This window comes from Anser brachyrhynchus (assembly GCF_964034855.1).
Source record: "Anser brachyrhynchus genome assembly, chromosome: 10".
Classification (NCBI taxonomy): domain Eukaryota; kingdom Metazoa; phylum Chordata; class Aves; order Anseriformes; family Anatidae; genus Anser; species Anser brachyrhynchus.
In genome coordinates this window covers 11,511,271-11,534,151 of record NC_137705.1, presented here as the reverse complement: position 1 = coordinate 11,534,151, position 22,881 = coordinate 11,511,271, and the positions used below count along the sequence as shown (strand labels likewise).

The following is a 22,881-nucleotide window of genomic DNA, read 5'->3' as shown; positions in this document are numbered from 1 at the left end:
TTATCTTTCCTTGCACCAACTCTTGTGCACAGCTCCTCCTTTCTCTGCCACGAAACACATCCCTTTCAGCCTTGTGCTGGTTTTGTGCCCTCCGTGTGGAGCCGAGGCACAGCGGGAGCTGTGTGTGTCTGACATCTCATCCTCCAAGAGGTAGGTGCAACAGATTTGCTAAAGACCTGTCAGCAAAACAGGGGAGCAGGTCTAGCTTGGTAACTTCATCCCCTTTCTCTGGCTGTGGCCTCTCCTCCATTTGGCAGTTTGCTGCTCGTGTCCTCTTTGACTGTAGCTGACAGATTCTGAGAAAGGTGAACGTGAATTTTTGGAGGTCATGTCAGAGCTGAAGGCAGTGTTTATGAAAATGGATGAGGGGGGCTGAGAACTGTTTTCTCTGTTACATTCTGCTTCGTCTCTTTCCTTTATGCAGCAGTTTAGAGCTTCATATCTTTGTTGAGGCAACAAAATTCCTTTCCTTCTTCTGGAGCATTGATACCACAACTCTCTCCTTCCTCAGAAGTGTTTGCCTACCCATGGCTCATCGTTAGTCTCAGATCTTGCAAAAATTCCAGCTTTTTATCACTGTGCGGGTCAAACTTGCTGTCCCCAAAGGAAGAAAGAGAAGTTTCCAAAGCAAAGTAGGGCACTTTTTACACTCACACCTGATGTAGCAGCATTGGGTGGGCTTCTGCTGTGGCTGCCCTGCTGGCTTTTGGATCCGCTTGTGATAGTCAGGTTCTGCAGAGCCGCAGGACTTCTGACACCGCATGTGGAAATTTGGAGCAGCAAGGCCTGTCGCTGACTAGATTTTAAATTATTGTTGGTCTGAAGAGAAAAATACCTATTTTGTCTCTTCCTCATTTTCCTCTTACCCCCATCCAGTGTTGCTTTGGCATGAGTTATTTGCATGTCATTATTTCAGCTGCCCTAAATTGGGGGGGACTGTGATGCCAGGGCTGATTATGTGGCAGCACTGGACAATTTTCTCTGTTAGGCAACTGTAATACATTTCCATGTTCTTTTATAATGAGCTTTATTTACCAAATTGGCAATTCCTCTGTTGAGAAATAACTGATTACAGCATTCAGGGAGTTGCTGTCATCTCAAGATATGCAGGTGTCTGTGGAACATAAACAGATGTGATCGTTCAGACAGTGAACTCAATTGATAGAGGGTAGGGGAAAAAATCAGCCATAAAATCATAAATGTAACATCTCCAGCTAACGTTGGCCAGGTGCACTGTGGCTGTTTTGCAGACCAGCAAGGACAGAGTGGCACTCTCAGGCCATCCAGCGCCTCCAGACGAGAGACTGCTTGATTATTAGTTGAAAATACACCTCTTGCACATCATCCCACTTCAGTACTGGCTTGCCTAACCCTCAGCCTCTGGTGGCTTCTGAGGTCAGAAGTTAGTTCATCGTGTAGCCTTGGAGTTGGAAAATCCTGTCCGGCCATGCTAGGTTTGATTTTGGATACTCTCTGATGAACCTCTACAAACTTCCTGGTGATCCTGTGTTGTGGGGATTGCGGTCCCGTCTGCCTTCCAGACAGCCCCCTCCTTTGGTGTTGCGTAGGGCCCACGAGTGGTTTTGTTGCTGCTGTTGCCCTGATCGTCAGCTTAAATATCTGAGCCTCGGGAGAAACATGACGAGGAGAGGTGTCAATAGGAAACTGCCAAAGATGAGGGTCAATTTGTGGAGCCTTAGAAGCCACCTGAGTAAAAAATCTACAGGTAGCACAGCTTTGAGTGTATTTTTTTCCCCTGCTACTATTCTTACTCTTTTTTTCCCCTGCTACCGTATTACTGAGGCCCTTGCAAAGAAGGAAGAAGCCCCACATCTGCCCTTAAGCTCCCTCTCCTTCTGTTTCTCCTTGACTGCTTGCTGGATATCCAGAGCGTTATTTTTTTTTCCATGCAGGATTGTGACAGCAGGTGTCAGTTACATTCCAGAGTAGCAGAGATCGTTATTCCTGGTGCCTGGTGGCCAGTGTTGAATAGATGTCCTTATCGCACAGCCACCGTCGCAGTTGGCATTAATGGGAAGCTTGGCCAACAAGGATAAGCACGGGCTGAGTCTTTTGTAGAAGCTGAATTGGAGGCAGTTCCCTCCAAGGCAAGTCTGAGGTGGGGTACGGGCAGTGAGCCACACTGCTGTCTGTGCTGCACGTGCTGGATGAAAAGGAGCTCTTTCGTGCCCAGGAATATCCGTGACCTTCTTCACCTACTAAAACCCAAACTGCCCGATGCCAGATGCAGTTCAGCTCGATGCTCCATTCAGCCGAACAGCTGCATGTCCATTTTGCCTGCCCGGTTTCTGCAGTTCTGTGTGCAAATTGGGTAATTGTGTGTACGAATGCATCCAGTAATTCAGCTGCAGTGTGCACAATTGTGGTAATTTCATGTAAAAATACAGGTTTTCACAGTGCCCGCTTTACAAGTAGGAATTGTTTTAAAACTGGCCAGATGAATGAAGGAACAACCTTTTTATTCGTGCATAATTTCTTGGTGTTGTGGGAAGGAAAAAGAACACAAACAACAAAGTTAGAGGAGATACAGCAAATAACAGAACTGACAGAAATTTTCCAGTAGGCTTCAATAGCTTTTTAAATGAAACATTCAACAAGCACTTTGAGATTCCAGCGTGCAAGGACATCTCAGGCTCTCTAAGCACCAAATTTGTGATCTTGCATATAAACACAACCCATTGCCTCCTGTTGTTAATATTTCACACTTGGCTTTGCAAGATGTTTTATCTAATATCCTCTCTGCATTCAGGCTTCTACCAACTCTGCCTTGTCCACAACAAGAGAGGCTGGAGGAGGAAGGCAATTGCCAAACGTGTCTGTAATCTATGTAGGAGGGTTTTGTGTAGCTGTAGGGGGAGAAGAGTAAGTCTCATTTCTTATTTTATAGTCTGCTGAATCCTGTGATCTCGTGCTGTGCGCTCCTTTCCTAGGCAGAATTTTTCCATTTGTCTTTCGGGTTGTTGTTATTTTTTATTTCCAAACTGGTTAAAAGTGTTTGTCTGTAGCTTGTCGCTAAATTGTTTACATCTGATTCCCTTAAAACACTTCATTGCCAGCCTTCTGCGCATCTCGGGACCACGTTCTTCAGTTTGCCTGGTTACTTGGTCTTTCAGGTTAGAAGCAGGATCGATACAAGGACCCTCCTCTCCTCTCCTCCCCTTCCTTCCCAGTGCCTCTAACAGCTGCTGTAATTAGATGCACCTGGTTAAAATACAGCCTGCAACTGCAACAGCTCTTTCTGCCACCCCAGGGAGCTGTCGCACCCTTTTCTCTTTTCAGCAGGCGCAGCACCCCAGGAAGCTTGTGGCAGCCTGATGGGCTGTTCAGAGCCCTGCGGGTCCGTAGCCCCACACCTGCTCTCCTTTTTAGTTTTATATTTTTATATTTATTGTCCTTGGAGGAGATGGATGTGATATTCCTGCACCAATTCTCATGACCTCCTTATCTGTCAGCCTTATCACTCTGCTCTTTGTGCACGCCTTGGCTTCCCGTCACTTCCCCAGGTCTCCTAGGCTGATGTGCTGGGAGGCTGAAGGGTGATGTGGACTGAAGTGATCAGCCTGGACCAGTAGTCGTCCGAGTGCTGAGCTTGTTCAGGGCAGTAATGATGCCCCTCCGCCTCCCGCCCGGTGTTAATTACCGGCAGAGTGGTAGTTGCACAGCCTGGGGCAAAGCTAGAGGGAGCAAACGGAGCAGCCGTTGGTCTCAGGAGGGCTCCATGTCAAAAGTGCCTTGAATTTAATGACACACGTGCTCTTTTCAGACTTTTTACAGAGGTCAGCAAGCACTTGGCAAAGAACTTTCCTTTGTCATCCTGCTCGGGAGAGCAGCAAACAAAGTTTAGTTTCCAAGTCAAAGATGAAATCAGCTGCTCCCTCCGGGGCGTGTAACAAGCTGCACCTGAAGCTGGTTTCCCCTTGCAAATGGCCTAAATTAGATGTTCTTCCTGCTCTCCCTCGGTGGAGGAGCTTGTGCTTGATCCAGCAGTTCCTTTTGTGCAAAGTATTATGAGATGTTTGCTGATAGTGCTTGTCTTACTGCCCCTGCAAGGCTCTATGTAGAATGAAGGACTTGTTGCTGAGGGACTGGGGGGGGGGAGTTTGGGCTCCTGCCTTGCCCACTCCTTTGTTTTCAGGAAATTTGTTTATAAATAAATACAATTTCTGCTATCTTTGGGACAGATTTACTAATTAACATGAGCTCAATCAAAGCCCGTTGGCTTACAAAGGTCTTTTTGGAGACTTAAGATCCGCTCACCTTCTTATGGATCCATTAAACTCAGTTTTAAATTTCAAAATCCTCCTTGAATATTGAGTTAACATTGGGTTGATAGCTGTGGAGGAAGTTGTCTTCGTCTCCCATCTCCTACTGCTAACATTTACAGCGAACTGGTGCATGCAGCTAAGTACATTTCCAATTTTTTTCTGTACAGATATATTTTTTTTTTTAGTTATCATCACTGTTTAAGATCAGAAAAAAACAGTGGGTCACCCAGGCTGCCAAGTAGGAAATGACCTAGGGCTCGGAGCAGCTCTAGGAAGCATTGTTCAGCCTCGGCTTTCTGAGCATCACATTGGAAACTCGGAATCCTTTTGGGTTCTCTGCTGCTGGTCCTTTTAAATGTCTGGTTTCTGTAGCTAAGGACTCATTTCCATGGGCTATTGCTGCTCTGGGGCAGCTGCTGCTTTCCAAGAGCCCCATGCAAGGAGCTGTGTGCTATCTTGGGTACGCCTTGACCGATCGCATCCTTAACCTGCGTACGTACTCTGAGGCGCGTGAGTGGAGAACTCAAACCCTGCAGGCAACGAGAACACCCCCGGTGCTGGGGTAAGCTCAGCTCCCGTGCCGTGAGGCTGCCCGCAGCCCCGCTCCGAGGGGCTGCTGCTCGCGGGTGCGGGACACGAGGGGCTCTGTTCTGCCGCGTGGTGCTGGGCACTCGCCGAGGTGCTGGAATGGCTCCATCTGCCAATTATTTTTCTTGCAGCTTTAGATGGGTTTTGTATTATTTAGTTCTTGAACTGCCTGAGCTAATTTCTATAATGGGCACCAGCTGAGGGACATGAGTGACACTCCCTCAGCAAGAATGAAAAGGGTGTTATTTTTTCCCTCCTACGACTGCTTGAACATCCTTCTGTATCCATTCTCTCGGTGATGGAGTCCATCGTCATAGCGAGGTTGATTTTTATTTTCTATGAATGGGGAGTGCCACTGTAAGTCAGGATTAGCTAAACATAACATTAAAAATAAAGCATGGCTATTAATTTAATGGGTTCCTCGTTACAACCGTCATAAAACAAGTAAACAGGAACTCTGCCAGGGCTGCCGTGCATTCCCCCTCCGAGCGGCTGAACCAAGGGAGAGATTTGAGTTTTTGCCATTTGATAAAGCAGTGAGCGAGTGTGGCTTTTTAAAAATTAATTCTTTACTTTTCCTTCAGTAGCCTTTCAACTGCTGAAGAAGCCTGGCTGGTGACTGTGACGAAGCTTTGTGGCTCTTAACAAGCCGGGGGGGAAATGCCAGTTCAGGACTTAGCTTAAATCATATCGGCAAAAATAAAAGCTTACAAAAGAAAGAGAAATTGCTCTTTATGGGCTGCTTCAATGAAACAGCCTTCATAGTCCCTTTAATCCTTATTTACTTATTTTTCTTTTGCAAGCCTTCTTTGTGCTGCGAATTTTTCCCTCTACTCCTGAGCTTCCAGCGTGCCGTTGCCAACTCACGATAACTTCCCTGGACCACCGTTTATTGGATTAAATGGATCAGCGCTGTACAGCTGTGATGCCCCGCGCCGCATGTAGGCTGAGCCCGGCATCCCCGTGCGTCGCAGGTTTCCGAAGCCACCTTTTGCCACGAGGGTGCTGCTGCTCCCTGGCACGGCTCTGCGATCGCGTCCCAGAGCTCGGCGGTGGGACGGGGCACAGCAGAAGGCTCTGGTGGCACTGGCTGCCTTGGAGGGCTGGGTTGTCTAACCTCAGGCTTACCTGGGGGCTTATTCCAAACCTAAATCGGGTGCTTGCGCAGTGCTGGGGGGGTCTTTGAGATGAAGATGTTAAAAAATGAGAAAATGCTCAGCTCTTTATTTTCCTACTGTGTTCTTACTGTGTTATGTAGTGACTTCTGGTACCCTGAAGCGTCCGTTCCCAGGCTGGGGGGGCGGTTTAGAGAATGGAATACCCACAGTAATGCCTTTAATACACTCGGTGGCTGCTTTCCCTGCAGTCCTAATGAAACCCAGCCATGAAAGGTGAGTGTCAGCTGTCAGTTCCACCCCGCCAGTGGTTGGCCTCACCTCCCCCTTGCCAGGAAAATGAACTGTGCAGCCTGAAGGAAAGGGTCACAGTTTAGTCTGTGTCCAAACAGGCAGAGGAGAGAAATTCAGCTCGAGTCTAAGCCAATAATCTTCTTGGAAGCACCCTCAGACAGCAGAGCCTGGTTCTTTGGCTCCTCAAAGAAAAAAACATCATCTTTGGGTGCTGCAGGTGGTCCTGCATTGGTCCTTGCTGGTGTAAAACTCAAGTAGTTTTGTTCAAGGGTATTTTCAGCCAATGAATGGGGTTAGACCTATATAGGTTATAGGAATCTGATGTCAAGGTGACAGTATACAAGCGTGGCATCAGGAGAAAGAGGTACGTTTGCTTTTTCCTTGTGACCAACGGGTTAGTTGTTTCAAAGCACGGCTTTGTTGCTGCTGGCTAAAAATCTTTGTTTGGCAGTGCAAGGAATCACACAGAAAAACGAGGCCCAGGTGCCCACCATAATTTTATGTCGATCTTATATCATCCTTCCGAGCACGACCATGGTCACTGCCCACCAGTGCTTACCTTGTGCGATTGCCTGGAAGGCCCAAGCCATCACAGCTCTCTGGGAAAACCAAGGCCACCTACTAGCAGAGGAGGTTTTTAATAAGTTGTGCTTAGAGGGAACTGTGCTGTAGATCACTTCCTACTCACCCTTGGGATTGAAAGTTGATGCTTAAACACTGCTACAGACCTTCCAGCATTCCTGGGCAAGTAGATGACAATATAGTCACAGATCATCTTGGGAGACAGAACTGTGCCATTCTTAACTTGAAAGAAAATTAAATTTTAATAAGGAGTACACGGTAAAAGATTCTGAAACTCGGAAGCCTTTAGCATTCACTGTGAATGTGGGCAGTGCAGCAAGAAGTAGGAAACGTGGCTCAACCCCGCTACTGTCAGCCAGGGCTCCCCAGGCAAAGCTCCTGGCTCTCCGTGCTTTGGTCCAGAGGAGTTATTTCCACCCAGCCTTCTATTTTAGGCTAAGCGATTTATAAACCGATCTGTAACATTTTCTCTTGTTATTCCACATCTCCACGAATCCTCCCAAAAAAAACCCTTTTTGGGTTTTCAAGTTGGAACAAGGCTCTATCTGCAGACTGCAAGAGAAGAACCTTTCATCTCACGATGCCTCTGCGTGTGTCCAAAAGAGCCAAGCCTGGCCCAGCGCTGTCTTGCTTGTGCTGAGTCTGAATTTTTGGGAGAGGAGGGAAAGTGCTCATGAAAAAAGAAGTGGTAGAAATAAACCTTTGACTGTTACCTTGGGGAAAAATAACATCCAGGGTACGGGGGCTGAGGATAGCTCTGCAAACTGATGCTGCTCTCTCTGCCTCCTTTTTTTTTTTTTTTTTTTTTTTTTGCCCCGTGAGTAATTGAGTGTTTGTGTTTTATTGATGCCAATAACGTTCTAGCTTGAGCTGTTGGTATACAATTTGATATTTATTTGTTATATCCAGACTTCGTACTGTCTGGATTAATCCTCAAGTTAATCTGATGCTGAGCTATTATTGTGACAATTTGACATTCATGCTGTATGTTGTGTAGCTAATTTATGTAACTCAATTTATAAATTACACAAATTGGTTACATAATTTACCACATACCTTGTACACTTCACTGTAATATTCCCAGTTTGCAATTTAAACAATCCTTATACCACGAACAATTTACACTGAAGACTCTTGAATAATTTTGCAATCTATTCCTGGACAGATAAGGAGCCAAGTTTGTTAAACAAACGTGTGCTGGTGTTGGGTTTAACTTATTAATCACCCTGTCCCGCTTCCAGGCTGATCTGCATCCCACGTGTTCGTCCTCAACGGTGCCGTGCTGGCGGGGCCAGACCAGCACTGATACCCAGCTGTTTGTCCTGCCCTTTCCGAAGCTGCCAGGCTGCAAATGATGGATTTCTCCTTCCATCACACCAGGCTTTAGCAAAGCTGACCTCCACACGAAAAACAGCTCTGCTGCATCCCCGGGTATCACTGCCCATGTATGTGATGCGTGATGGTACTGCTGTGGGGCTGAGGGCGAGGAGGGGGCTCTGCACGCGCCGTGGGGAGCCCTGTGGTGGTGTGGGGCTGCAGGACTTCCACGGGTGGCAGCTGAAGGACGTTACCTGTGATGAGTCCTCACAACATGTCTGCTTCACCGGTTCATAGTGCTCGTAACCCGGCAGCACCTGTGTGCAGGCTGGGCTGGGCTCCTCGTCAGGCATTAATTTGGCACCCAGCTGCTCCAACCACCCATCCTACCCCCAGGCTGTCGCTCCGTGACCGATGCTGCCAAGCACCACAGGTACCCGACCTCCAAACAGGGCCGGTGGGAGCACAGGGACGGAGATCTGGAGCCGTCCCCCGCCACCAGCCCCCTCCTCGTGCCACCCAGTGCTCCCCAGCCCCAGGAGGGGATGTGTGCCCCCCATCAGCTGCCTGGCAGTGGGGGACCCGCGGCTCTTCCCCACTCCTCCTACTCCCCTCCGTACCGAGTGACCTTTCAGGCCCAGCAGCCGAGCTCTGTATGCACACACGGCCCCGACACGTGCTCGGGCCGGACCCACGCAGCCCCCGACCCCGCGTGGGCAGCCCCCGACCCCGCTGGCATCTCCTGCGAGCCCAAACAGTTAGGAGTCTCTGCTCTCCCTTCCCCCTTCCTCTTTATTCTTGGCAAAAAAAGGTTAATTAAACTCAGAAAATATCCCTTTTCTCCCCCCTCCTAAGCATGAGACTGTTAATTTTCTCTTTAAATTTGTATTTAATTAATTCCTGTAAAGGCTCCGACTATATTTTTTTGGTATAATTTCTCCCTTTGTCTCTCTCTCTCATTGTTAATCCTTGCATATTCAGTTTTTTCCCCTCCCTTTTCCCCTAGATTTGAAATTCTATTACCATTTCAGAAGGCAGGCGTTTGAAGAGAAAATTGAATACCCGTCCAGTCTTGATAAGAAGGGACATTTGGTACGAGCGGTAATTTGCGAAGCAGATTTCTTCCCCCCTCCCTCCCTCACCACGTTCCTTACCGGGGGGGTATTATGGGGTACGGGGGGGCTCCTTTTGGGGCCCCTCCGCTTTTGGGGTACCCCAAAGTGGGGCTGTGGGGACACGGGGCTGGGCTGTGTGGGGGTCTGCGCCCCGACAGCGGGGTGGGGGAGCCCCCCGTGGGCTGCCCCCCGTGAGGGGGCCGGGCCCGCAGCCCCCCGTCAGGCGGCACCAGGTGGCGCTGCCGCCCCGGCTGTGGGCCGGGGCCCCGGGGCCGAGCTCCGCGGGGCTCTGAGGCGGTGCCGAGGCCTCGCCGAGCCCCCTGCGGCCGCCCCTGGTCCCGGGCCCGGCCCGAGGCGGGGGAAGGGCCCGGTGCTGAGGGCGGCGGCCGCGGAGAGCCCCGGGGAGGCCGCGGTGCCCGCCCCCTGCCGCGCAAATGGCGGCGGCTCGGGCTGAGGGGAAGGGCAGCGCTGCCCGGCGCCTTGCCCGAATCCCCTGGTTTCCTTCAGGGCCGTCTTGCACGTTTGAATTTAAAAGCAGAATTGCGCTTGGGATTTTTATTTATAATTAGCACCAGGAGCCCGGTGCTGGATCAGCCCTGAGAAGGGGGGAGCAGGGTCAAGGCAATAGCTGGGGGTGCTGAGGGATCCCCATCCGCGGGCTGCCTGTGGCAGCCGTCAGGGCAGCTGATGGGATCCCTAATTATCAATTCCGTAATTAAAAGGTGTATGCTGACCACCGCTGTGTCTTGCTTCTTGGCTGCGAATGGGGCAGGCAAGCACGTACAGCCGCTGCCATGCATGGTGCTGCGGGCACGTCACTGGGTGCGAGGGGAGCTGTGGGGACATGCGGTTCCTGGGTCCGCTCGCTGCCTGAGGTGTTCTGGCCGTGCCCTGGAAATGGCCTCAGATACTTTTTGTTGGGTTTCCCGTGGTAAGGAGGCACTGAGGCAGTGAGCGGGTCCTTTTGGTGTCATCTAACCAGCTGGTGAGACAGGAGGACACGGCCTGGTGCCCGCATCCAGCATCACATCCCTGGCTGAGGGGCACCGGGGGGCTCTGGGGTCCCCCAGCTCCGTGTGGGGCCGGCTGCCCCACAGAGCCCAGTCAGGGGCTGTGCTGCCCTTGGCCATCGGAGCTTTGGGGTGCCCCGGGGCCAGCTGCTGTGGTTCTGCTCCCCGGCGCCTTCACTGGAGCAGCAAGGCGAGGTATTTTTAGCGCGTCGCTTCTCACAGGCGGTAATTGGTTTCTGAGGGTTTTTGCTCTCTCTGTTCTGATTGCGCTTCGCAGCTTGCAGGGCAGGGAGACGTGCGCCCTTCCCCGCTCTGCCTCCCGGCGGGTCACTGCAGGACCCCCGCACCGGGCTCTGCTCAAGCCCTGCCTGCTCAGGTCAATCGCAGCCCCGCTCCCTGGCAGGGAAAGGCCCTCGCTGGTTGCTGGTACCTGCACCAACAGCATGGGGCTGGGAAGAAAACGCAGCTCGATGCTACCCACAGTGGGTTTCTGGTCCAGGTTTGGGGACGCATCGTCCCTCGGCACCGTCCCTTTGTGTACTGAAAGCTGCTGCCCCCCTCGCCGGCAGCATCCCGACCTCCCCGTGCGCAGCGCTGCGCCGCCGGTTTGATCTTTCTCGAGACAGGTGCCCCGTGTCGGGTGAAGGTTTAATCTCTCTGATTTTATTCTTATTGAACAAATGTTTAAAACGCAATAAGAAGAAAATGAAAAAGCGCTCGGTGCCTGCCTTTCAGCAGCTGGTGATGGGCTCAGGTCTGTGGTTAGCAGGGACTTGGCAAATCCCAGTCCCTGGTCCACTGGTGATGTCCACGGGGAGCCGGCAGTGGGACCTGGATGTCTGTGGGGTCCTGAGCAACTGGGGCTGGGCAGGAGGGAGCACACGGGGCTACTGGGACTGCAGGGGCCCGAAGGACGGAGAAGAGGTGTTTGGGGACCCGGGGGGAGCACCTGGGGGACGGGGAGGTGCTGGGGTGAAGGAGGCTGGCAGCCCACCTGCGTGATGGAGATTCCCTCCCTAATTGCATGGGTTTTTACAGCCTGGAGCCCAGACGGATTGCAGCGTGCACAGCCTCGTGCTGGGCTTTATTACAAGCTGGTTAATAACTCCGTACTGGATGGTTTGTTAAAGGAGTTAATTTACCCTGGACTATTTGCTAATTTAGGCTACGAGGCTCGGCCGAGGCCACGCCGGGCTGAGCCCTTCTGGTTTCACCACCAGTGGCAAAATTTGCCTTTCGGGCTTGTGCCTGGCCGTGGGGCTGGGTGAGAAGGTGCCCGGCAGGTTTGGGGTTCCCATGGGGTGCCCTCTGGCATCACCCTCCTTGTGCCCTGCAGCTCCCCTTTCCCGGCTGCAAGTGACAGGGGCCACGTGCCCATTAGCAGCCCGGCTAACGAGCATGCCCAGCTAATGAATACTCCTGGCTGTGGTGTCCTGCGTGCCCCGGTCACCCCCAGGTAGCCGAGCTCCCTCACGGCGCCGCGCTGCCAGCCGTCTTTAAGAATACATATTGACATTAAAAAAGGCCCCTCTGTACCTATTAATTGAAGTCATTAAATTTAATGGGATAGTTATTGCATGTTAAATAAATACCAGCTAATTATGAAAAACATATTTGCCAAGGTTTAACTATAGAAAAGATGCCTCAATTACATGGTTATTAAACCTCAAAAAATATACACTTTTAATAATGAAGTGACATTTAAATAACATACATTAACTGTCTTATTAAATGCTGCTTCTTTTCATATTTGAGGACTTTAATTTAGAGCATTTTCCCTGGCACTAACTGTACTATGCATCATTAACTGTCTTTCACTCGTCGTTTTGTAAACTTTTTTTATAAATAGGCTGAAGTGTCTGTAGTCGCTTTTGTTTCCCCAGCTCCCAGCGCTCCCTTCGGGTAGTGGGGATTTGCCAGGGAAGCGAGCACGGAGAGAGGGAACTTCTGGGCTGCCGCTTCACATCATGAAAGCCCTTCCTAAGGGTGCTAAACCCCTCCCTAAATCTGCCATCCCAAAATACGCAGGCAGCTGAGCTTTTCAGGATTTCTGGCACATCCTTGCTGGAAGGACGGCTCTGCACCTCTCGTTTTTCCAGGCCCAACAGCTCTGTGAGGAGTAGCCAGGAGACGGGAAGCAGGACGAGAGGCGAAGGAGCACCGGGTTGCAGTGGAAGTACCGGGCTGGTTCTGTCTCCGCCAGCGAGCCCTGCAGTGACCTGAAGGAGTTTTGGGGAGCCTGCACCTCTGCGGGGACCCGGCTGGCACCGCTGTGGGGACAGCAGCGAGCAGCGCAAGCAGCGGGCTTGCAGCCTCCTTCGCTTTAATGCATTTATTGATTGCAGTGAACACGTCAGGATATAATTTAGAAATCACTCTCCCAGAATCAATTAGAGGCCTTGCTAGTAATTTAGGTGCCTTTTAGTTAAAGCTCCTGCCCTTCCTTCGCTTGCACGCCCGCCATCCCCGCTCTGCTTTGCGGGGACTCCTCCTGCCTTCCCTCCCGGCTGACGCTGGGTCCCGCTCTGTCTGGGGCTGCCGGTGCCAGCATCTCCTGCCAGCAGCTCCGCTGCTTTTCTGGGAATCCGTGCTGCCCTGGTCGCCTCCCAAACCAGCCCTCATTACAGGATGTCAGAGCGCCAGGACGCAGCGGCTCCCGGACCCGCTTGTAATGTTTCCTGCGTCCGCACCGAGGTAGATAAGCCGTGTTTGGGAGGCCCCGGCGGGCAGCAGTTGGTACAGAAGCACTTAAATTAATGATGAAGAAATGAAGTCACCGGCAGCGGGGGCTCCTTCACTTCCCGGTGGTGCCGGGCCCCATCTCTGGCTCCAGAGAGGCTTCAGGTGCTGGCAGGCTCTGGTGTGGGTCCAGCAAAGCGCAGGTTTATTTTGGGGGAGAATCTGAGGTTTTGAAATGTATCTTGTTCCCCAGAGGGCTGACAGGCTTTCCGCTTGAAGTTCCCGTGCGGCACGATGCGGGGCAGTTGGAGCGTTCTGCCTTGGTAAGCGCCAGCCTTCTTACTCTGATTCTGGCATCTTTAATATTGCGGAGTTTATTTAAAAAATGGAAATGAAACATCCTTTTAAAATGGAAATATCAGGCTCTTCTCCGCCAAGACATGGCTCTTCAACCATGTCTAAAGAATTTTCCTGTCTCTTTTTTTTTTTTCCCTTACCGTGGTGATGAATGTTCATCAAAACAGTTGCAGGTTTCTGGTGGCTTTTTCCTTTTTTTTTTTTTTTTTTTTTTTTGTAAAAGCCTTTAGCAAGTCACCATTTTCTGATGGAATAAAGTTGAGGGGAAAAAAAAGTAGCTCAAGGCTGGGGCAGATTGGATTTGAAGCTTTTTCTTTGCTCTTTCCTTCCTGCCCACTGTTACAGGTGCACGACTTGAAGTCAGAGCCAGTGACATGTCCCCGCTCCGTCCGGGCAGCACGTCGCACGTGGGGTGGTGACGGCCAGGACTCCTGTGGGGCCCAGCAACCCATTGGGACCTGCCCCACTGATGCCACACTCACCATTTCCCCCCATTTCTCCCCAGAAGAAACACGATGACTTAAAAACCCGTCTCCGGGGGCTCACGGATGGGAACTGGAGCCCGGACGCCCTGCCGTGTCGTTCACAGGGCCGGACATTTCATCCTCGCCGAGGTGTGTGATGCTTCTCAGGGGATCTCTGTGCTGCAATATCACATCCCTGTATAGGCAAATTGTCTTAAGTAATGGTTTCTGCATTTTTTTAAGGTATATTTATCATATCTTTTATTGAATAAAATTAAAGCGGAATTAGAAACTAAAATAACTTTAATTACGAACTTCATGATTCAGTATGTTGTAAATCCTTCAGCATAATATTGTGCCATAAAAATGCTATTTTGTGATAATTATTATTATTATAATTAATGTTCCTTAATTGCTAATGTCGCAGGCATGCGTTATCTCCCAGGTTTTCTTGCAGTGTCTCCGGAGGAGCTGCTCCGTGGGGGATGCGGAGGGCTCAGCCGGAGGCAGGCGCGTGGTCCAGCGGTGGGGGATTGGCAGGGATGGGGGCTCTGGTCGGGGCTGGAAACCACCCGGGCTCCCCCAGCTCCCCGAGGAGCCCCCTTGGGTCTGGGCTGTGGGTGCCGGGAGGTGCCCGTGCTGTGCCCCGCGGGTGGCCTGGCTGCTCCGAGGCGCCGGGGCTGCCCAGCTCCTGCAGCAAAGTGCCACCGCGTGTGCCACCCGTCCCTTCAGGAGCTCGGGGTGCCCAGGTGCTGTGTGCCTCCTGGCTCCTCCTCGCCCCACTGCCTGCAGCCCTGCTCCATTTCTGGAGCACCAAGGGTGCTTCTTTTTTGGTGCTTGCCAGGAGCTGTGCGACACGTCCCTGGAGTGACGATGAAGAGCAAACACGACGCCGTAGCCCGCCGTTTCCGAAGGGGCCCGATTCTTCGCTGCCATCCCCAGGTAGGCAGGAGGAGGCTGTAGGGAAACAGCCTCCCCAGGGGCTCAGCTCCCACCACTCACTAACACTCTGCAGGGCGTGAGCAAGGCGGGCACACCAGGGAGAGCTAAAACTGTCCAGAAGGAGGGCAGGGGGGCAGCCCCACCAGAATCGGGGCTCCCCAGCACTGATGAACCCGTGCTCGGTGCTGAGCACAGGGAACCAAGGCGGCCTCCCTGCTTGGGGGCTGACCTGCTTTGGGGTGCAGGCGATGCTCAGTGCCTCGCTGCGTGCGCGGAGCAGGCCGGGAGGTGCGGTGCCAGGAGGTGGTGCTCTTTGTATTGGCTAAGCCTAGCACCTCAAAGCACCGAAGTCCTCTTACGAGCAGAATGAGAAAGTGGAGGGATTTCTGCTCTGGCCGGGCTGGGGCTCTGCCACTCTCGTTAGCATCCCTCACTGGCTTGGAGGATGCTGCTGGTGTCTCGGAGAGCCAGCCCCGAGCCCTGCTGCCGGCCCAGGCCCAGGTGCGAGGGAGGAGCGGGGAGCAGAGGGATGCAAAGCGCCTGGTGCCAGGCGCGTGAATTTTTTATGTGACCCGGAGGCCTCGCTCATACCAGCATGGGGCTGCCCAGGAGCAGCTGAGAGCGGGAAGGCACGAAAACAGCCACCGAGCCACCTGCTTCACAGCGGTGAGTGTGTGCGGGGTGAAGCTGAAACCAGGATGCATTTTTAATGCTGCAGGCAGGGCTGGGTTTCTTTAAATAAGACTAGACAATGAATATGCACTCTATAAGCCGTGTAGTGCACAACAACTGCATTATTTACAGCAGCTTCTTCCTTGTCCGTTTTAATTTTACATGGGCACTGGAGAAAACGAAGGGGCTCCTTGGTGTCTCGTGGCCGCCCGCGTGTCCCACGCGGAGGAGATGAATTTCTCAACTCCGGAGGATTTGGTGTTCGTCTTTCTGCTGACGTGGATGGTGGAGGAGACAGCCGGCCTGGGAGACGGAGCATGGCACCTAGGAGTAGGGGCAGATGTGGCAGATGTGAACACGCTGCCCTACAACCCACGGGTCCTTTCCCTAGTGCAAACCCTGTCTCCTGAAAGGAGGTGACGGGGAGAACAGGGGGCTCGGTTTTAGTCTTGCTGGTGCAGCATCTGGTCTTAATTGTCATTTCCTGCCTCCTCTGCGCGACGTGGAGAAAGGGCTGCGTAAAAAGGGTGTTCAGGGAGGAAATAGGGCAGGTGGGAGCGAGCAGCAACAAGGTGGCTGCAGCACGGGGGCTGGAGGGGGCTCTGACTTTCCCCAGGAGGGATGCGCTGCCTGGTCCCAGCCGAAACGGTGAGCCCTGACCTACAGTTGCCATCCGCAACCATTAGGTTTCAGAGTCAACATCTGCTGCAACGAACAGGGGGGCTCTTTACACCTCCCTTAAAGCCGTCGGGTGAATCTGTCTTGCCTTTTCCTATCTCTGCAAGGCTGACAGCAAACCCCTGCCTGCCCGCTCCCTCCCTCCTCCCCCAGGAAAATGCCACGGAACCTGCTGCAGCTGGCCGTGACGTGCAGCTGAGTCACCGAATGCCACCAGCGCTCAACACGCCGATGATCGCGCTGCGCCCTTCTGCAGGCTGCAACAAATCAAAGCAGCCGCGGGGGCTCCGGCGGGCATCTCCGCCCGGCTTCTGCTCCGTCTCCTGGCGGGGCGGGAGTCCCCGAACAGCGGGGCCGAGGCGGTGGCACCACGTCCGCGGTGCTGGGCGGGGGACGGTGCCGTGCCCCTCGGGCTCTCTGCGGAGCGGTGTAGTCAGGAAGTGACTTTCTTTCTTCCCTTCAAAGTTGCCCCGACTCGAAGTCAGGCCTTGTCTGCTTTTGGTTCCCGCTGCGCAGGGAAGCCTGGATGTGATTCATCAAGGGATGTCTGATTTGCTTAGCAGGGAGCCCTCGGGCTGCCGGGAGGAAGCACAAAGTGGTTCGGCAGCGGCTGCAAAGGTGGGATCGGAGTCCAGGAGCTGACGGACACGAGGATGCTCTCCCCGGGCCTGGGAGGGTTGAGATGGCAGCTTGACGGCTTGGAAAATAGGCTGAGATGAAGGAATATCAATACGGAGAGAGAGCTGTTCCTGCCGAGCAGCCCCGGGGCAGCTAACGTGAAATGCTGGTTGTCTCCCAGGAGCTGACAGGTGTCTGCATCAGGCTTCCTGCTAATTAAGCGCCGTTGTGAGTCACGGGCAAAGGGATGGAGGAGCCGGGAAGAAGCTCACCCATGAAGGTATGGCTGGGGGGGGGGCTCTGCAGGGGCTCCCTCCCACCTGGGGAAGAGCTGAGGGAAGGACTGGTGCGTGTCAGGTCACTGTCAGGTGAGGGATAAGCAGTCATGGGGCAGGCAAGTCTTTAGGGAGCTCGGAGAGGAGCAGAGCTTCTTCAGGACACGTCCTTCTGGGTGTCCGTCCTCTCCCACCACGCTGCTTGTCCTTCTCTGGGTCCCACCAGCCCCTGGAGCTCCCGCTGCAGACCTGCGGGACCTCGCAGGAACACCCCAGCACATCTCGCACCCATCCCAGCACCAAAACGCTCACAGCAGGGACGCCCTTCCCAAACCACCGGGTGCATCGCTCCCGGCCCAGCAGGCTGGAGAAATCACAGGGCTCCCAGACTTTCTCCCAATCCTCCTCCCTCCTTCCAGGTGACCTCTCGTGCCCGGCCGACCTCTCCCTTCCCAGCCCCGGCCAGGGGAGCTTCTCGCTGTAATTAACGGCAGCGCTGCCTGCCCGCCGAGGCCTCTAATAGAAAATTCCCCATTTCAAGGAACATAAGCACAGCGGGGCGGAGGAAGGGGCCGTTCATCAGCGACGCTTTGCGGGCGCCTGTGGATCCAGAGGGCGTCCGTAGCAGCAGGCACAGCTTAAAAGCAGACAGCAAAGTGCCCTCCTCGCCAGGCGGGCCGGGGAGAGGAGGAATGACAGCCCCCATGCCACCCCACGTCCCTTCCCCATGTGCCTCTCCAGTGCCTTTTGCCTGCTGGCCCTGCCTGCGTTTGCAGCTGTGATCCCCTGAAAAATGGCTCTATTCATTACCCATTTTAATTTCAGTCTGGATCCCCAGAGCTCTGCAGACACATTTTGTTATCCTGGCTGTCAAGGAGCTTAAAGAGCTGCTGACGCCTCCTGGAAAACTTTGACAAACCCTCTGTTCGGGCACCGTGCTGCCTCCCCAGCCTGCCTGCCCAGGCTTTCCGCTCCCTAGTTCTTTATTAGCAACGATGTCTGCGAGGACAGGAGGAGAGAAAAAGCCCCACCACTGACATCTGTGCAGAACTGATCTCCTCTCGAGGCCCCTTCCCTTTCAGAGGATGCCCTGGGAGCTGAGCTGCAGAGGTCGGGTGTGAATGTCCCCAAAGATCAGATTTGCTCTCCGGGAAGCCAGATGTCACAGCGGGAAGGGGCACTGGGTTTATCCCATCCCCACGCATCGCTGCTCAGCGCAGAGGGTTTATTTAAACCTGTGGTCGCAGACTCTCAGGGAACCATTTTAGGTGGTCCCCGGGAGGTGAACAGGGGAGCTGATCTGTGCCTGAAGACCTGTGTGCACCATGCAGGAGCCTGTGTTCTCAATGGGAAATTTTTAGCAGTCAGAAGCTGAAAATGGTTGAAAAATCACAAATTTAGCCGCTTATTTATAGCCCCTCACCACTCAGTTGGACTGGATTAACCCAGTGAGCCGCGCGGAACAGCTTTCCCATCTATTCTGGCTCTCTTTGGCGATCTAATCCTCTCCCAATTAGTTTCTTTTTACATAGTAGTTGTCGGGCTGCTTTTAGAGAACAAAATGCCCCTCGGTCTCTTCAGTAACATAGGAAAGTGCACCAGACACACCGAGAACAGATTGTCTCTAAATGTAATTTTGGTCAAAGTTCTGCGTAAGAAGTGCAGAGTCAGCCGCATGCTTTTAGCATAATGAGAACGAGCCAGCCGAACTCGTAACCTCTGTGGTTTTGGTCCAGCTGAGAACGGAGTCATCTTCTGCTTCAAACCCTTCCTCCCAGCGCCCCGCCGGGCTCTGAAATTCCGAGTGCCTTTGAGGTGCCACTCACGCCGGCTGTCCTCGGGGCACGCGGGAGCACGGCCGAGCCTGCCGGTCCCCGGAGGTTCGTCAGCTGCAGGGGGATGAGGAGGCACGAGGGCTGAGGGGGAGCAGAGCAATTAAAAAGCCATCAGAGACGGGACAAAAAGATGAGGCTTTCAGAGCTAACGAGGGGCCAGCTGTAGGGGTGAGCTGCCCAGACCCTGGGGAAAGCCACGAGTGATGAGCGTGGTCCCCTGCTCTCTGGGCATGGTGCTGGACGAGCCGTCGGGATGGCCGTGGGGGGCTGTGAGCTCTGTGGGTTGCTGCAAGCCCGCGTCTCCTCCCCACCCCGTCTGAACCCCAGAAATGTTCCTGCTGTGCACCCAGGCCCCTGGCAGGGGGGCTCTTGTTCTTTTTTGCCTGTTTTTATTCCTCTCTGCGACCCCCTGCTCCTGACCTCCAGCAGGACGTTCTGCATAATCAGTGCTATTTTCTAATGTAACGATAACCTATGCTAACTACTGGCAACTGTAGATGACAAAAAGCTACCCTGTTTGCTAAAATCTTGAAACAATAATAAAACCCTAGGTGTAACCACAGCCCTGCGGCCAGTCATCATTCTGCCCAGGCCTCCCAGAGAGCCCGCCTGTCCCCAGGTGACACTGTCGCGCCTGGACCTCTTTGGAAGCTGCTGGATGGCTGGAGGCACGCTGGTGGCCAGGGTGCCAGGCCTCTTTCCTGAGCTCTTCGGAGCTCCTCCGCCTTGGTTTCATTCCTCACCACTTTGTCAATCCATCACCCTCTCCTTCAGCAAAAATAAAGTGCTCGGGCTCCCCTCCCACCGGTGCTGAGCAGGGGAAGGGGAGCTGCAGAGATGGTCGGAGCCTTGCGGGGCTGCGTGATCCTGCCCTGCGCGCGGAGCGAGCACGGGGATAATCCGCCCCTCTTCCCCGCGCCTGCAGCTCGAGATAGTGGCCGGGAGAGCAAGGTGCCCGTGCAACGCTCCTGAGAGCGAGCGGATTTACAGGCGGTCGTGGGAGCCTGCCTGAATATCTCTCCCTTCTTCTTTATGCGTTTAAGAGGTTTCGCTGTCTCGCTAACTCCCCTGAGAGGCCCAAGTAGCAGCCTCTTTGGATGTGAATACCTGACAAGTTTTTAATGTGAAATGAATTCACTAAATTTAGTCTCTTGGAGGGGAAGGAAAAAAAAAAAAAAAGAGAACCGCTTCTTTCAATCTGGGGGAAGTGATCCAAACCCCAGCCGCTTCCCTGCCGTCAGAGCGAGCTGATTTGTTCTTTTCTCCTCTGTCTCAAAAGCTTTTAAGTCTGGGCCCCATGTGTGCCTGTGCACAAATAAGAGGTGGGAGAATGGCAGGCACCGCCGCCGGTGTCTCAGGGGGAATATGACAGCTCCCAGCTCCTGGCCTCCACATGACAGATGTTGACGAGGGCAGGGTGGGGAGGTAGACAAAAGAAAAACCTGTGAAGAGGGCTCTCTTTGGGTCGGAAGGGACCTCTTGTCTGAGTCTTAGGGATGCCGTCTTTGCTTTCAAGTGGACTTTGTGCAAGACACAACTGGTGCTGAGGGCTGGAAGTAAAAAGCACCTTGCCTGGCGTACTTGTCTGCATCACCTGTTCTCCACCCCATCCTCTCTTCCTATCCTCGCTGGAGCCTCCCAGGTCCACTTCTCTTCTCTGTTCTGGCTCCTGAGGTTCACCAGGAACCTTCTGCTCTCCTTCGTTGTCCTCTCCCAAGGGCCAGAGTAGCCTCTGGGCTCTGCTGGCTGAAGGAGGCCTCCTGGTCTCCATGGCTTCATGAAGGTTACTTCAGCCCAGGTAAGGAGCTGTGTACATGCTTGTATCTCTTAGTACAGGTGGAGGCGAGCACACGTGGTCAGTCGTTGGAGGCTGAGGTCTCCACGAGCATGTCTACGCGTCCACACAGGGTGAGTATATGCATTACTGCAGCAGAGCTGATGGCTGGCTACTCCAAAATTCAATGGTGTACATGAGGCTGAAGGGCAAAGCGTGTCTCGGTGATGCGGTTTGGTGGGGATAAAGGTTTGGCTGGCTGTGCCCTGGGCGAGCAAGCCAGGTGTGTCTATTGCCCTCATGGCGCTAGTGCCTGGATGCCCACCTGACCTGTGGCCAGGGTTTGGAGGCTGTTACCTCGGTGGGCTGTGGGTTTTTGTGGCTGGAGGGCTACTAAGATTGAAGCCCCAAGCTGGGGGAGATCATTCGCCCCCATGCTGCAGTGATCCACCACTCCATCTCCTGGCAGGAGAGCGGTTCCACACCATTTATATCCCACATATCACCGGTGAAAGGAGCGGAGGTGCAGGCCTGATTATGAAGACTTTATTTAGTTCTGTTTGCCTCTAAAAAGGTCACTTCCCGGCTGAGAGATGCAGGAGCAGAGGATGGTCACTGGTTTCTGCAGGGCCTACACCCACGCAGGGACACCGGGGTGGTCCTGTGCTGGGGATGGGGTACGTGGGCACGGGGCAGCCGTGCTCTGGCTTGGTGCGAAGCAAAAATGAGTAAAGGGGGATAATGAAGATGATAAAAATGGCTGGCGCTGAACGTGTTTTAAAAAGACAAATAATTAACTCAGACCACCCATTCATCTCTTTTATGGCTTTTACTATATTTCCCCTTTGTGATTTTAGTCATAAGCGGCGTGGATGCGGTGCCAGTGGAAAGATGCTGAGCTGGCAGCTCCGCAGAACAAAGTCCTGCCGTTATCGGCGGGATGGCCGCCGGGCCGGCGGCGCTGCGCTGAGGTGGCTCCCGGCCGCCCGCTGCCCCTGCCGCCGGGCTGGGCTGGGCCGGGCTGGGCAGGGCGGCCGGGGAGGCTGTGCCGGGCCCTCCAGGAGGGAGAGGCTGTGAGGAAGCCCTGTGTAGGGCTGTATGTAGGGCCATGAGGGAGCCGTGTGTAGGGCTGTGGGGGAACCATGTGTAGGGCTGTGAGGGATTTGTGTAGGGCCGTGAGGGATTTGTGTAGGGCCATGAGGGAGCCATGTATAGGGCTGTGAGGGAGCCGTGTGTAGGGCCGTGGGGGGGGAACCATGTGTAGGGCTGTGAGGGATTTGTGTAGGGCTGTGAGGGATTTGTGTAGGGCCGTGAGGGATTTGTGTAGGGCCGTGAGGGAGCTGTGTGTAGGGCCATGGGGGAACCATGTGTAGGGCTGTGAGGGATTTGTGTAGGGCCATGAGGGAGCCATGTATAGGGCTGTGAGGGAGCCGTGTGTAGGGCTGTGAAGGAACCATGTGTAGGGCTGTGAGGGATTTGTGTAGGGCCATGAGGGAGCCTTGTGTAGGGCTGTGAGGGAGCCATGTGTAGGGCTGTGAGGGAACCACGTCTAGGGCGGTGAGGGAGCCGTATGTAGGGCCATGAGGGAGCTGTGTCTAGGTCTCTGATGGAGCCATGTGCAGGTCTGTGAGGGAGCCATGTCTAGGTTTGTGGGTCCAGCCTGGGCGTCCTCATGAGGGTGGCCGTGCGTAGGGTCCAAGATGGCAGCACGGCGTAACACGGCACCGCAGCCTGAGGTGGCCGTGGGGCAGGAGGGCGCAGCGGCACCACCCTCACCTCCACCGCCCCGTACGGGGGTTATATCCCCCAAACCTCCTCCTTCTCTCCACCGCGGTGTCCACGAGCGTTCTGCCCCTCGCCTTCTGCACAGATGGCCGCGTGCCTGGCGCTTTGGGGCACCCCGCAAGCGAGGGGGCCACGCGTGCCGCCGTCCCCACCGCCCCACGCTTGGGCGCAGCGCCTCGGGAGCAGACACAGACCACCGGGCAGCCCCCCCCACACCCCTCGCGGACCACCCTCCCCATTGCGGCTCCCCCCCCCCAACCGCCCCCCGCTCCCCACAGCCCCACGTCCCCCCCCCCCCCCCCCCCCCTCCATCGCCCTTTTAAGAGGGAGCAGCAAGGCGGGGCCGCGCCTCTCCCCGCGGAGCTCCGCGGGCGCCCCCTGGAGCTCGGCCGGGCTCCGCCGCCGCCGCCGCCGCCCCTTTTCCCCGGCCCCGGCCCCGGTGCTGGCAGCGGCGGCGCGGCCGTGCGCGTGCGCGCGGCGGCGGGGGCGCGCGGC

General features: G+C 54.2%; 1 protein-coding gene across 4 annotated transcripts; it reads left to right on the top strand.

The window, feature by feature from the left end:
• The first annotated feature begins 157 nt into the window (after positions 1-157).
• LOC308200355 (uncharacterized protein) lies at positions 158-21,778 on the top strand. Of its 4 annotated transcripts, none has more exons than XR_013955555.1 (7): positions 158-4,792; positions 5,678-6,265; positions 8,107-13,151; positions 13,240-13,309; positions 13,849-13,957; positions 14,652-14,749; positions 15,597-21,778. XR_013955555.1 is itself a non-coding variant. In XM_080605981.1 (7 exons), the coding sequence occupies exons 3-7, from the start codon at positions 8,597-8,599 to the stop codon at positions 15,654-15,656; spliced, it is 372 nt and encodes a 123-aa protein (XP_080462107.1). In that variant the 5' UTR covers positions 4,857-5,195; positions 5,678-6,265; positions 8,107-8,596; the 3' UTR covers positions 15,657-21,778. The 4 variants fall into 4 exon arrangements, 1 of the variants encoding a protein (XP_080462107.1); XR_013955556.1 differs by having other exon boundaries at positions 158-4,848; XR_013955557.1 differs by lacking the exon at positions 158-4,792 and adding an exon at positions 4,857-5,231.
• The last annotated feature ends 1,103 nt before the right edge of the window (positions 21,779-22,881 follow it).